The 15,604-nt window shown below is 43.5% G+C and overlaps 1 protein-coding gene across 7 annotated transcripts in view; it reads left to right on the top strand.

Annotated features, from left to right (window-relative positions):
* Positions 1-13,161, top strand: part of LOC106826678 (scavenger receptor cysteine-rich domain-containing protein DMBT1-like) — a 117,305-nt gene extending 104,144 nt beyond the window's left edge. For all 7 annotated transcript variants that reach the window (XM_070481547.1, XM_070481551.1, XM_070481544.1 and 4 more), the window contains 5 exons: positions 4,036-4,347; positions 5,867-5,899; positions 6,461-6,636; positions 9,056-9,438; positions 11,748-13,161. In XM_070481547.1, coding sequence (XP_070337648.1) covers positions 4,036-4,347; positions 5,867-5,899; positions 6,461-6,636; positions 9,056-9,438; positions 11,748-12,039 — 1,196 coding nt within the window. In that variant the 3' untranslated portion in view covers positions 12,040-13,161. The remainder of the gene's footprint in view (positions 1-4,035; positions 4,348-5,866; positions 5,900-6,460; positions 6,637-9,055; positions 9,439-11,747) is intronic.
* Positions 13,162-15,604: the final 2,443 nt, after the last annotated feature.

Here is a 15,604-nt window from a genome sequence, read left to right as displayed (position 1 = left end):
CCACCTCCCCCAGCAGCCACTGCTCTGCTTCTGTCACTGTAGTTTAGATTTGTTTTTCTAGAATCTCATATAAATGGAATCAAATAATATGTGCTCTTTTCTGTCTGCCTTCTTTTGCTTAATAAATTGTTTTTGAGATATCTCCATGTGGTTCCATATACTGGTAATCTGTTCCTTTGTTTGCTTAGTAATATTCCATTGTGGGGATATACTACAATTTATTTACCCATTTTCCTGTGGATGGAAATTTGGATTGTTTCCAGTTTTTGTTTATTGCTGAGAATTCTCCTATGTACAAATCTTTTTTTATTGAGTTCATAATGGTTTACATCAATGTGAGATTTCAGTTGTACATTATTTCTTGACTGTCCCCACACAGGTTATCCCCTTCACCCCCTGTGACCTTCCCGACCCCCCTGCCCCTGGTAACCACTGAACTGTTTTCTTTGTTCACGTATTTGTTCATATTCCACATATGAATGAAATCATCTGGTGTTTGTCTTTCTCAGTCTGGCTTATTTTACTTAGCATAATTCCCTCTAGGTCCTTCCATGTTGTTGCAAATGGGACGATATTGTCTTTTTTCTTAGCTGAGTAGTATTCCATTGTACATATATATATACCACATCTTCTTTAGCCAATCATCAGTCAGTGGGAACTTGGATTGTTTCCATGTCTTGGCTATTGTGAATAGTGTTGTGATGAACATAGGGGTGCATATGTCACTTTGGATCGTTGATTTCAAGTTGTTTGGGTAGATACCCAGTAGTGGGATAGCTGGGTCATATGGTATTTCTACTTTTAGTTTTTTGAGGAATCTCCATACTGTTTTCCATAATGGCTGCACCAGTTTGCATTCCCACCAGCAGTGTGTGAGTGTTCACTTTTCTCCACATCCTCTTCAACATTTGTTGTTTTTTGTCTTGGTAAATATAGCCATTCTGACTAGTGTAAGGTGATATCTCATTGTAGTTTTGATTTGGATTTCCCTAATGATTAGTGATGAGCATCTTTTCATGTGTCTGTTGGCCATCTGTATATCTTTCTTTGAAAAATGTCTGTTCATATCCTCTGCCCCTTTTTTGACCAGGTTGTTTTGTTTTTTGTTGAGTTGCATGAGTTCTTTATATACTTTGGATATCAACTCCTTGTCTGATAAATGATTTTCAAATATTTTCTCCCAGTTGGTGGGCTATCTTTCCATTTTGTTGATGATTTCCTTTGCTTTGAAGAAGCTTTTTAGTCTGATGTACTCCCATTTGTTAACTTTTTCTTTTGTTTCTCTGACCCCAGTAGACGCAGTATTCAAAAAGATGTGGCTAAGACCAATGTCAAAGAGTGTCCTACCTATATTTTCTTCTAGGATTTTTATGGTTTCAGTTCTTACGTTCAAATCTTTAATCCATTTAGAGCTAATTTTTGTGTATGGTGCAAGATAATAATCTACTTTCATTCTTTTGTATGTGGCTGTCCAGTTTCCCCAACACCATTTATTGAAGAGACTTTCCTTTCTCCATTGTATGTTCTTGGCTCCTTTGTCAAAGATTAACTGTCCATAGATGTGTGGTTTTATTTCTGGGCTTTCTATCCTGATCCATTGATGTGTTTTTGTGCCACTTGTCTATTTTTATACCAGTACCATGCTGTTTTGATTACTATAGCTTAGCTTTGTAGTGTGTTTTGAAGACAGGGATTGTGATGCCTCCAGCTTTGTTCTTTTTTCTCAGGATTGCTTTGGCTATTTGGGGTCTTTTGTTGTTCGATATAAATTTTTGGATTCTTTGTTCCATTTCTATGAAGAATGTCATTGGGATTCTGATTGGGATTGCATTTAATCTGTAGATTGCTTTAGGTAGTATGGACATGTTGACTATATTTATTCTTCCAACCCATGAACATGGAATATTTTCCCGTTTCTTTATGTCTTCTTCAATTTCTTTGAATAATGTCTTATAGTTTTCAGTGTACAGGTCTTATCCTCTTTGGTTAAGTATATTCCTAGCTATTTTATTCTTTTCGTTGCAATTGTAAATGGGATTGTATTCTTAATTTCTTTTTCTGCTAGTCCATTGTTATTGTATAGGAGTGCAACTGATTTTTAAAAATGATTTTGTACCCTGCAACTTTGCTGTAGTTGTTGATTATTTCTAGTAGTTTTCTGGTGGATTCTTTAGGGTTTTCTATATATAGAATCACATCATCTGCAAATAATGAAAGTTTCACTTCTTCCTTTCCAATTTGAATTCCTTTTATTTCTCTTTCTTGCCTAATTGCTCTGGCCAAAACCTCCAGTACTATGTTGAATAGGAGTGGCGAGAGTGGGCATCCTTGTCTTGTTCTGGTTCTCAGAGGGATGGCGTTCAGTTTCTCACCATTAAGTATGATGTTGGCTATGGGTTTGTCATATATGACCTTTATTACTTTGAGGTACTTTTCTTCAATATCCATTTTACTGAGAGTTTTTATCATAAATGGATGTTGGATCTTGTCAAATGCTTTCTCCGCATCTATTGAGATGATCATGTGATTTTCATCCCTCATTTCATTGATTAGTGTATCACATTGATTGATTTGTGGATGTTGAACCATCCCTGTGTCCCTGTAATGAATCCCACTTGATCGTTGCATATGATTCTTTTAATATATTGCTGTGTTCAGTTTGCCAATATTTTGTTGAGGATTTTTGCATCTAAGTTCACCAGTGATCTTGGCCTGTAGTTTTCCTTCTTCATGTTGTCCTTGTCTGGTTTTGGTATCAGGGTAATGTTGGCTTTAAAGAATGTGTTAGGAAGCGTTCCATCTTTTTCAATTTTTCTGAGTAGTTTGAGAAGGATAGGTACTAAATCTTCTTTGACTGTTTAGTAGAATTCTCCAGAGAAGCTATCTGGCCCTGGACTTTATTTTTTGGGAGGTTTTTGATTACTATTTCAATCTCTGTACTTGTGATCGGTCTACTCAGATTCTCTGTTTCTTCCTGATTCAGTTTTGGGATGTTGTATGAGTCTAGGAATTCATCCATTTCTTCTAGGTTATCAAATTTGTGGGCATATAGTTTTTCATAGTATTCTCTTATAATCCCTTGTACTTTTGCAGTATCTGTTGTAATTTCTCCTATTTCAATTCTAATTTTATGTTTTTGTTGATTGCTGAGAATTCTGCTACGTACAACTCTTTCTGTGGACATGTGTTTTTCATTTATCTTGAATAAACACCTAGGAATGGAATAGCTAGGTTACATAATGTAGGGTTTTTTTTTATTATTGAGATTAATTGACGTATAACATTATATTAGTTTCAGGTATACAATATTTGTATATGTTATGAAATGATCACCACAATTAATCTAGTTAACATCTGTCACCATACATAGTTACAATGATTTTTTCTTGCGATGGGACTTTTTAAGATCTACTCTCTTAGTAGCTTTTTAGTACGTAATACAGTATTATTAACTATGGTCACCCTGCTATGCATTATATCCCCAGGACTTATTTATTTTATAACTGGAAGTTTGTACCTATAATAGAGTTTTTACAGTTAAAATGTTGGCTTTTATTCATCAAGAGTAAAAGAAATTTCATTGGATAGATTTTGTTTGATGAGTCAGGGCAGTGTCTCGCTTTAGAACAGTCGTCTTCCAAAGATTTGGGGGTTTGCCTGGTTTTGTTTTTTCTTTTGGTTCTTAGTATTTTCGTTTAAAGATTAAGTTCTTAGGTATCTGAGAAATTAGGCTGCCCATAATGGCCATTCCTTGAGGGTTTCAGTTAACGAAGGTTTTACTTTTTATGAAAGACTGAGCGTAACTGAGTGTGGAGGAAGGGAGGATTAGAGAGAAAGAAAGAAAAAGAGAGAGAGGAACGGTAGGTGGAGGGAGGGAGAGAAAGAGACACAGAGAACAATAAAACCAGACAGCACTCATTCCAGTGTTATTTTTTTGTGTCGCAAATACCCAGTGACGCCCTGAGATGCGATGGGCGGTGGGGACCTGATGTCGAGCTCTTCCCACCTGACGGAGTCTCCCTCTTGCTCCTGCAGACCGGCCCCTGCGCCTGGCTGGCGGGCACAGTGGCTGCGAGGGCCGGGTGGAGGTCCGGCACCAGGGCGTGTGGGGGACAGTGTGCGACGACCACTGGAACATGAAGAACGCCCGCGTCGTGTGCCGCCTCCTGGGCTGCGGCCGCGCGCTGGGCGCCCCGGGGCGCAGCCACTTCGGCCCGGGCCGAGGGCCCATCCTGCTGGACGACGTGCGCTGCGCGGGCACCGAGGACACGCTGGAGCGCTGCGCCCACCTGGGCTGGGCGCGACACAACTGCCGCCACGGGGAGGACGCGGGCGTGATCTGCGCAGGTACCCGGCTGCCCCTCGATGCCCCCCGGCCCTGTGTCCCCCAACCTCCCTCCCTTCTTTTCTCTCCAAGCGTTCCTAAGGTCAAAATTCACCACCCCAAGGAATATCACGTTAGCCAAAGGGCCAGATTCTAGGATAGCAAGGACATATTTGTTATACAAACGTTGTGGCTAATATTTTTATGGTACAGGTTTGGGGGTTCATTAATCAGTTTTGTCTAATTCCAACTGAGGGCAATACTTGTTCCAAAATATAGCTGAAAGATTATGAGGTCAAAGGAAGGAGTGACAGTGTAATAAAATGAGTCAGGACGTAGAACTTGCTGTTATCCATCAGACTGCAATTTTTGTCCCCTTTTCAATCACTAACAAGGGAATCAAGGGACAGTCCTTAACCTGGCCCTCAGAAGTCAGAACCCTACAGTGTCCAGGTTCCCCTTGTGTCCCTTTCATCCCAGATTTGGCCTATACCTTTCCTGGAATATTTTTTATTTTTACCCACTATCTGTCCTGTCATTTTGACTTCCATAGGTTGACCCCCTTCTGTGTAGAGTAGTACTTCCTTATATTTGTCCTAAATTTACCTACATAAATCTCCAAGAGTTAAGGAATTCTAACATCCAGTGAACAAGTCTGAGATCACCGTGTCTGTTCCATTCTTAGTTTTTTACAGTTTAATTAGTGGAATCATTGCTGTTGCTTTTACCTTTATGTGGGAGTTACTCTTGTGTCGCATAGAAATGGGACCCAAATAGAAAAGCTATCAGAGTCCCTTTAAGACAAATATTAATCCTGAAGAAGCCACGTACTATGAGTCTGTCTGGGTGGTGAGGTTCTTATCTTCCAGATTCTCACATATATCGTGTCTATTCGCAGCTCCATCCATTCCTCATGCTCTTGGCGGGGGGGGGGGGTCCACTGTAAATGGTATTCATTTCCAGTTCGTGAATTATATACCAAGGGATTTCCTTTTCATGGGGTACGATCCTTTTCATTGGGTACAGTGTCCAAAGGACCAGTGGTCTGGGGCCAAGAGAGAATCCGGCTGGGCGTGCTTCCTGGCCTGGGCACTGGCCCTACGTTACTGTCCTGCCTTCCTTCTGGGTTGGGGAGGCCTTTGATAGCCACAAACTGCATATTTATTTCCCAGCCTGAGGTTCCACAAATGTCGTGTGCGTGGTAAGAGACACCAGCCAGAGGTCATACATGTGATAGTGTTTACAACCTGCAAAGCCGCCTATTTTCTATTCTCTTGCTCCAGCAGGTCCTGGTGTTGATGACATCTGTATTCTCAACGCTACTGCACACACACCAGAATCCCTCCCTCAGCCCATCAGGAGGCCCTGGGCTCTCCTTTCCTTTGCGTTGCCCTGGAGTCTTTTAATGTCATGTGCTCCAGCTTTAATAGCTGAATCAAATGAGCCCATTTCCCTGCAGTTCATGTCTACTGCTGGCTACATCATCCTCTTCCAGTGTTTCTACACGCTGACATTTGCTTTTCATCATTCTCCCCTCACCAGGTCCAGCTGACTCTGTCGTACCCAAGGACAATGGTAAAGTCTTCACCCCTTCTGGGACTACGGAAAGGGCGAGTTAAGAGAGTAGCTGTCTAGAGAAGAAATAGGGTGTGGGGAGGAGTGGGGGACCAGCTTCTGTGCCTCCATTGAGATCTCTGTGTCTCCATCCACTCACTGGGCTTTACAAGGTTGGAGAAGAAGCCCCTTTACACCCTTCCCCTTCACTTCCACTCTCTTTCCAACCTACCTCTCATATGAAAGCCCTGATAGATACCTCTTCAGGCTCAGGTGTTCTCAACATGTGAAATGAGCTGTCCTTTAACTCCTTAGCTGAGGCTCTGACTCACGGTCCATGGGACATGTGCTGTGGGTAGGAGTCCCCATGGATATGGTGTGACTTTTGGAAAAGGGAGGATATAAATAAAGTCAATGAAAGTCAAGTCAAGGGTGGAGGGTGATGAGAGCTGAGCCAGCCCCAACCCAGGGCACTGTCCATGGTATTTTCATAAAGTAAACATACACCCACACCCCTGACCTACACGTCCAGTGTACCAGGTTCTCTTTGTGAGGATCTCCTCCATTCTCCCCCTTCTGCAGCCCAGCTCTCCTGCTTACCTCACCTCTTCCAAGTCATCATTGACCGCGGCTATCTCCGAAGGCTGGGCTACTCTTCGTGGGACATCCACTTAAATGATAAGCTGTGTCGCCCCCAAGTCACAGGGCGCTACCTGATCTTCAACATTCCCTATGGCCACTGTGGCACCGTCAGAAAGGTAAGAAACCGACAAGGTGGTCATACTCTTCTGTAGATGGAGGCCAAAGAGATTGGTTTGGAAAAGTCAGCTGCCTGTTAAAAACCTGGATAGGGACAGAAGAAAGGCACAAGCATGACTTTGTTTCTGAGTTTGATGAGACCTGGAGCAGCTCACTAATTTGTCTGACACTTTCCTTCCTTTTGGGAATTTGGGATACATACTGAGTTTGGAATACATAGTAACAAGTGTTGAGGGCTGCTGGACTGATGGATGGGTAAATGGATGGATGGATGGATGGTATTCTCATAGCTCCAAAATCAAAGCATTTTTCACAACATGCTTCTTTATTCAGTGTTAGCACACATCTACCATGTCCAGGCTGTGGCGCTGGGCGTAGGGGAGGACAGATGATCTGTCTGTCTGTCTGACTGCTATATATCTAACCATGTTGCTAGCTATATTTCCCAACTAGAAAGCAAGTATCTAGGGCATTTATATATAATGAAATGAAAATGCTTAGTTCATTTTCCTTAACCACCTGCTTATTTCACAAAAATGATGTCATTTAAGTTGGTAGGAAACAAGTATACCAAAGATATAGGAAGAGTGTATAACCATGACATCATTTTTCTCAGTACAATTTAACAATGTAACATTTTCCAAAACAAGATCCCGTGCTATTCCTCTGTTCTTTGGCATCCATGTTTAGGCACACACAGAAAACACTTGGCATTGTTGGACATTGCATTCATTCAAACAGTCTACCTGATATCAAATAACCACTTCAACTCCACACTTCGCATTTTGTCCACTTGGTTGTGCAGACCATGGTCATTCTTATCCTTTTTGCTCTGAAATTTAAGTTTTTACCTCAGAGATTTCTGTCCCAGGAGCCATGCTGGAAACCCCCTTGTATCTGGAAAGCGGGCAGCCCCTGGAAGCTTCTGGGCCATCAGAGAGGACACTCAGATATCCTCTCTGGCCCTGGCTGGCCCAGCTCCCCCAGCAAGCCTAGTGTGCTGACCACAGTGCTGGGGCCAGAGGACACAACAGGTCAGGAACTACTTTGAGTGACTGCCTGTCCCAGGCCATCCACATTGAAAACACTGCCTCAGAAAGGTCATATTTCAGTCAGTGAACAAGCAACCCTCTAGGTGCTGATGGCACAGCAGCCAAAAGACAGACAAGGCCCCTGCTCTGTGGCTCCTATGAAGAAAGGGAGACAGACACTGAACAAAGGCACAAATGAGAAGCATTTTATAGAGAAAAGGTTAAGAAGACAATAAAACAGGGGAGGGGATAGGAAAGGATTTGGGGTAGAAGGAAGGCCACTGTGAATAGAGCAGTCAAGGAGCTGAGACCTGAATGAGGAGATGGAGCCAGTAGAGATGGACAGGAGCACTCCATGCGAGAGGTCAGCCAGCAGAGGCCCAAGGCAGCAGCAAGCTTGGAGGGCTCGAGGAGGAGACTGGCGGCCTGTGAGGACCAGAGGCCCAAGGTCAGATTGGAAGGGGGAAGATCATGTGGTCATGGAGTTTAGTTTTTCTTCCAAGCTGTACATTCTCAATGAGTGTCACATGGAAGAAAGATATTGGTTTTTAGGGGCAAAAAAGAAAGATCTTTATGGATAAAGCACAGAGATACACACAAAACATCTATAGCATGTTTGTTGTACAAAAATTTCATAATGGGGGCTAGAAGGGGGCGGGATGAATAGGAAAGAAAATGCATAAAAAGGCTGCTTAGGACGGCCATAACGGAAAAAGTTTGAGAAGCACTGGTCTAAGCTGACAGGGCAGTCCTTGGAGGGCACCAAGGCAGAATGTCACAGGATCTGAATCACACAAGCGAGGCTTCCTTGAACAAGTACCCACGGGCAGGCTAACTCTCTGGGCTACAGGAGGGAGACTGCCAGAGGCAGAGGCCCCCTGCTCATCAGCACCCCTTTAGCCCCTTCAAGTCATGAAGGAGCAAGCTAAGAGCAAAGGTCAGCAGGGCTGGGTCCACAGCTCATGAGGAACCAGAACTGCTCTGGGGTCAAGAGCAGGGAGGAGCCAGAAGAGAGGATGAGAGCTGCAGTCAGGGGTGGTCTGTGGTTGCCTGAGAGCACCATGGGCTGAGGGAGTGGAGTGTGTGGAGGAATTTGGCAGCCAGCATTGGCCTCCCACCCCACCTTGTATACCACAGTTTGGCCCTCACAGGAGGGAGAAGGGAGTCCAAGCTCACACACCAGGGGCTGCCTGCATGTACTCCAAACTCCAAGAAGCACGGACATAAGGTCACCCCATTATGGCATTAGGTATCACAGAAGTCTGGCCCAAGGCCTCCTGCCCTCCAGCTTGTCAGAGGGTGTGAAGAAGAGGTCTCTGCTTGTGAAGGAAGGTGACTGTTAGGGAGCTGGGATCACTAGCCACCAGCTCTCCTCTCATCCTCCCAGGAAAGCCTCGGTGCCCTCAGCTACTCCAACTCCATCAGAGGCCGAATACAGGGCCACCCTGGCCGAGTCATTGTGCGGCACAAGGTGCCTCAGCTGAAGTTCATCTGCAGGGTGGACGGCCCATCTGCGGTTGAAATCATTCCTGGGGCTGATGTCCCAAGGGAAGGTGCCAGCTATGATGTGTCCATATCGTTCCTCGAGTTACCCATGTCCCAGCATGTGGGGAGCATGGGGCCATACTACGCCAGCCAGAGGAAAGAGGTCTTCCTCCAGGCCACACTCCACAGCCCGGATCCCAGCCTCAGGCTCTTTGTGGACACCTGTGTGGCTTCTCCAGATCCCCATGATTTCACAGCTGTCAAGTACGATTTGATCCGGCAAGGGTAAGGAAAATGGAAGGCCCTCTCGGGTTGACTGTTATATTCCTGTGGCATTCCTTTGGGGGACTTGTGGCTTCTCAACTGGAAGTCTTAAATCATAACATTGTGTGAAAGAGTCCTGCCCCAGAGGCAGAGTTGGGGCTCTCACCAGCCCTCTGATCCCAGTTGGGACAAATAGTTATAGGAAGTCTGGACAACTTCCCTTGAATTCCCACAGAGTCCTGGGCAGAGCCCTTGCTGTCCCATCCCACCCTTTCATACCCAAGCCTCCCTTACCTTTGAGTTTTATGACTTTATTACACTTCCCATTGGTAGTTCAGGCCCTCAGGGCATTTGGCCTACATTGATGGGCTGGTGGTTTATCCCAGGCTAAACTCTTATAGTGGTGAGATTTATTCTGGCTCCTTTGGTTAAACAAAGGATTTGCCAACCTGGAACTTTGGCAAGTTGTTTGCCTTTATAGTTCCCTTGTCACCAGACAAGGGCAGAATGCTTATGGATGGGCAATTGGCAACCAGTGCAAAAACAACAGAAACCCATCATTTACTGATGGTGGTGAGAGCCACACAAGAAGCATCATTGTGGTACCTGTTCCCAAAAGCCAGAGGAGGGGCAAGACAAAGCACCTTCCACAGGTGGTATGAGCTATGATGTGAGAGTGCACAGATGTGGCACTAAACTGCACTGAGTTGCAGGGTGAGAAAACTCTCCCTTTCAATTCTCCATACAAATATATCAAGGAAAGAGGCACAGTTTGGTACAAGTTTTTTCTTCTACTTGCTTTAGATTTACTTTGCTCTTCTATCTCTAGTTTCCTAGGTGGAGGCTTAGATTATTGATTTTAGATCTTTTTTCTTTTCTAATACATGCATTTTAATGCTACACATTTCCCTCTAAACACAGCTTCACCTGCATCCCACAAATTTTGGTAAATTGTGTATTCATTTTCACTTAGTTTAAAATATTTTTAAATTTCTCTTGAGACTTTTTCTTTGGCCTATGGGTTACCTAGAATTGTATTGTTTAATTTCCAAATATTTACAAATTTTTCAGCCACCTTTCTGTGATTAGTTTCTAGTTTAATTCCATTGTGATCTGAGGATATATTTTCTGTGATTTCTGTTCTTTTAAATTTGTTAAGGTGTGGTTTATGGTCCAGAATGTGGTCTATCTCAGTGAATGTTCCATGTGGGCTTGAGAAGAATGTATTCTGCTATTGTTGGATGGAGTGTTCTATAAATGTCAATTAGGTTTAGCTGATTGATAGTGCTATTTAGGTCATCTCTGTCCTTTCTGATTTTATGCCTGCTGGATCTGTCAATTAATGATAGAGGACTGTTGAAATCTCCAACTGTAGTGATGGATTTGTGGATTTCTCTTTGCAGTTCTCAGTTTTTGCCTCATATATTTAGACGCTCTGTTAGGTGCATATACTTAAAGATTGTTATGTCTTTGTTATTATATACCCCTTCATCCCTAATAATTATCCTGGCTCTGAAGTCTGTTTTGTCTGAAATTAATGTAGCTATTCCAGCTTTCTTTTGATTAGTATTGGAATAGTAAATCTTTCTCTATCCCTTTACTTTTAACTTATCTATGTCTTTTATCTTTAAAGTGTATTTCTTATAGACAACATATAGTTGGGTCTTGGTTTTGTTTCTTGTTTTTTTAATCTACTCTGGCAGTCTCTGTCTTTAAATTGGTATATTTAGACCATTCACATTTAAAGTGACTAAGAATGCAGTTGGATTAAAACCTACCATCTTCGTAACTGTTTTCTACTTGTTGCATTTGTTCTTTGTTTCTAACTCTCTTTTTGTTGCCTTCTCTGGTTTTAATAGAGCATTTTATATGCTGGTTTTAATTGAGAACTTTATATTATTCCATTTTATATCCTCTCTTGATGTATCAGTTATACTTCTTTCCTTAACTTTTTCAGTGATTGCACTAGGGTTTACAAAATATATTTTAAAATAATCTAAGTTCACCTTCAAATAATACAACCACCACCTTTAATCTCCCCTTTTGACAAAACAGAGTAGGCTTCTGAAGGCCACAGCTCTAACTAGAATGTAATTACCTTGTTTTGTTTTTATTTTTATTTTAGAGTTTCCTTCTATTTCTAGCCAGGAATAGTGTTTCTTCCACTCACGGTATTATTATAAAGTTTCTTTATAAAAGAAAGAGTGGGTAGTGTGAAGAACTCCATTTGGAATTCAGAGGTTTGGGTCCAAGCCTGATTATTTGAGTCAGAGTGAATTCCTACCATGCTTTAAGTTAATCCTTTTGGCCTGGGGTTTTCTTCCCATCAGGTGCATCAAAGACAATACCTATGTTAACCTGCACTCCAGCCAGAAGAACACGGCCCAGTTCAAGTTCAATGCCTTCAGCTTTCTCAACAGCTACAATGTGGTCTATCTGCAATGTAAGGTCGCTGTGTGCAAAGCAGGGGACCACTCCTCTCGCTGCTCCCAGGGCTGTGCAGGGCGGAGTGAGAGGGATGCAGGCCCCATGGAGACCATGGAAGAACAGACTGAGCATTTCCAAATGGTGGGGCCACTGGAAATCCACAAAAGAACTGAGCAGAGCAAGACTCTTGTGTGATTTGTGTGATTTCTCCAATTTCCACATTAATCTGTTAGAAATCAGAAGCTGTCTGTTTCTTTTCTGTGAAGTAATAAGTTTGACAAAGTTGTCTATTTAGAGACAGGATAAAAGAAATAGCCAAAGAGGTTCTCTCTGAGGTTTGTTGCTAAATAAGTCTCGACTACTAAGTTTCTAAGGCAATCACTCTCTTTGCAGGCTGGAAATGCATTTTCTAATCTTCTCTATCAAGAACTGGATCATTGTCTTAAACTCCACAAAATGTTAACAGAGCTCTCTCTCTATACCACATTTCTAACTTAATTTTTTTAAATTGACTCTGTAGTGTTCAGATGCTAGTAGATGGGTGTTTTTTGTTTCTGTCCCTCTGGTGGTGTGAGAATTTGTTTTTAGATCTTGCCAAGAGTCTTATAAAAATAAATTAAATACCTGTCAGAAAGCCACTGCTCTTTTTTCTTTTAACTCTAATAAATGGTCAGTTAAATCAAACAAGTCATTTATTCATTTACTCACAGTCATTTACACCAAACAAGCTTTGTTTGTCTGTTTCAAAGGGAAGAAATTGGACCCTGGCTTTGTTGGGTTGGGTTACAGCTTGCAAATGAAGAGTCTGAAACGTAATCACAGGAACCACTCGTGTCTGCTTTCTGAGCTACCATGATCTCAGTCTGTTTCCCAGACCCTCAAAGCATTTTAGGAAAGCTGAAAAGTACACAAGGAAAGATTAGCATATTCCCACTTCCTCCCCAAAATGAGGGCAGCACCCACTTTATCTAATCTCTTTTTATCTTAACCGAGAGCGGCCTGTGCTAAGCTCAGTAACCTCAAAATTGTCTCCAAAGAGACAGACTTGAACATAGATAGTAGCAATATTTAAACTGAGTCCTCAACTCAAAGAAATTGTTCCTGTCTTTGTCAAGAAATAGCGTGTACAAGATAAGAATACAGTATTGTTAAGTCCCCAGGGAGTGGGGCAGTGTTTGGTGGAGACTGGGAGCCAGCCCTGCAGTCCTGAGAGACGAAAATCTGACAACCCAGGGACAGGCATTGCCTCCCAAGGGGAGCATCTCAGTTTCATTACAAACATGTCATTCACTGACAATGGTCTTAGTAAAAATGTGATACTGACCTTTGTTTTTATGAAGTTCCCTGCTTCTGCATAGTAGAAATTGATGAAATGCAATTATTGGTCAGTTGGGTGAAGACGGCATCTTTAAATCAAAAGTTCGGGCCGGCCTGGTGGCACAGCGGTTAAGTTCGCAGGCTCCGCTTCCCGGCGGCCCAGGGTTTGCCGGTTCGGATCCCGGGTGCGGACACAGCACCGTTTGGCACACCATGCTGTGGTAGCCATCCCACATAGAAACTAGAGGAAGATGGGCACGATGTTAGCTCAGGGTCAGTCTTCCTCAGTGAAAAGAGGAGGACTGGCAGTAGTTAGCTCAGGGCTAATCTTCCTCAAAAAAAAAAAAATTCTAAATCAAAAGTTAATCATTTGAAACTGAGTAGCTTCATCTTCAATCACGTGAAAAAATGATTTTAGCATCTGGTGTTTATTTCATGCAAGTAGTTCAAATAAATAAAGGAGTTTTTCCAAGCAACTATGAGCTGATAGTTTCTACTTTCACAAGTTCATTGGCCCATTAACTGTACCCATCCATGAAGAGGTAGGAGGCTAAACAGCTTGCAAAATCTAGCATTTTATGAATTTTAACAAATCCGTAATGTGAAAAGTGTTGATGATGACAGGACTGGAATTTTAAGAATAAATAACGGTCCAATGAACTTCCAGATCAGGTTCTCTGGGTGTAGTTCAACAGGTGGGAGCCCGGAAGCTGCCCTTTCTGAAAACACTCCAGGTGATTCTTAGGAATGCTGACGTTTGAAAGCCATGGCCACTGTTCAGCATCCCATGCCCCATAGATCAAAATGCACTTAACCGGGAGACACCCGGAAACACCAATGGTCTAGAGAAAAAAGCCCCAAGAGAAGCCTGCTCTCTCTAGCCAAAGGATCAGCAAAGGGGCAGCCTAGCAAGACAGCAAATTTTTAGACAATAACTGCCCAGCTCCAAACACTGTGGGTAAAACTGCAGCCCCAGCCCCAGGCAGCCAGCAAAGGTAAAGTGGGGAGCCTAGACTTCCACTCGCCCCTAGCACTCCTTACATCCCCCCTTGCCTCCCCAGGATGATGTCAGAGAAGGCAGAATGGGGAGCTGGGACTTTCATCACCTCTGGGCAGTAAGCAGGGCCTCCTCTGCGAGGAGTGGAAATCAGTTGGGGAGACTGGACCTCCACCCCCTCCCGCAGGTCCCAGGCAGCCCTTTGAGTCTGCTCTGGGGTGGTGTCAGAGGAGGCCTAGTAGAGAGCCGGGGCTTGTACCCACCCAGACAGAGGTGAGGAGGAGGTGACTCCACCTTCCTGGGAAGAGGGCAGCAAAGCCACGTGGGTAGCCTGGGTTCTACCCTGCTCAGCAGTAATGAGGTGACCCTCGTCATCTTGACTGTACACGCTGGTATTCCATTGTCCATCCTTTGTTTTTAGCCTTCCTCAAACACTTTGTTAAGCACATCTCTTGAATACAGCATAGAGTCTGAAAATCCTGCTCTTTGAAGAGGCTCTGATGTGATACCCAGATCTCTCTCAGATGGAGTCACTCATTCTTCAAGCTGCTGGGAGTGTTGGCTCTCAGCTCCACTACTTTCCCAGAATTTCCCTCAGCTCAAGACATCTGCCTTGTCCAAATTCACAGCCTTTATCCAATGACTGGTCAATAGAGGCACATAAAGGTCTGAGCACCATGCCTCAATGTGGGGCATCTCTAAAGGGCGAGCCCAGGATCCCCGGGGATTGGCTGGGCCTTTTACTCTAGCTGCTTCATAGTTTATCAACTCCCCCTGCCCAGTCCTGCTTCCCTCACTCCTCACAGGCTTGATCCTGAGCGCACTCCCTGGGAATCTTCCTGTACCCAAACCTCTGTGTCAGAGCTTGTTTCCCAGGAACCCGACTCGTGACTGAATAAATATTGTCGGGTGTGGGCTGAGGAAGCAGATTCTAAAATGAGACTTGCGGGCTGGCCATGAGGACTCAGCATTGGCGGCAAGTGGAATACAGATAGCCCCTGACTACAACTCACTCTCTCATTTAATCCTCATAACACTCCCAGGGGCTCAGCAGCTGTTACCATCCCTATTTTAAGTTGTGAAGATCAAGGCTGAAGGCGACCTGGCCAATGTAACCCACCAGGTAAGTAGGAGGAACTAACACCCAGGCCACTAACTCCAGATCTAGGACCTTTAATCACTTCACTGTAGTTTTCCTAGAGACAAAAACTTACCGATATTATGTATTATTATATACTGGTAATGCATTGGTATAGCTCAATCGCTCCACTACAAAGGGTTTTTTGATTTATGGTGATAGGATTTTACCCTCTCTAGTGAATCCATATTTATAATTCTTAGTATTACACTATTGTGCCTGATGTGCCTCTGAATAATCCCCTTGCATGGCCACCAGCAGACGTTCAGTCAGTTCCTGACAGAGGGATGGCTGAAGGGCTGGTGACC

This window comes from Equus asinus, chromosome 2 (assembly GCF_041296235.1).
Source record: "Equus asinus isolate D_3611 breed Donkey chromosome 2, EquAss-T2T_v2, whole genome shotgun sequence".
NCBI lineage: Eukaryota > Metazoa > Chordata > Mammalia > Perissodactyla > Equidae > Equus > Equus asinus.
Note: the sequence above shows the minus strand (reverse complement) of the source record. Positions and strands in the feature narration are given on the sequence as shown.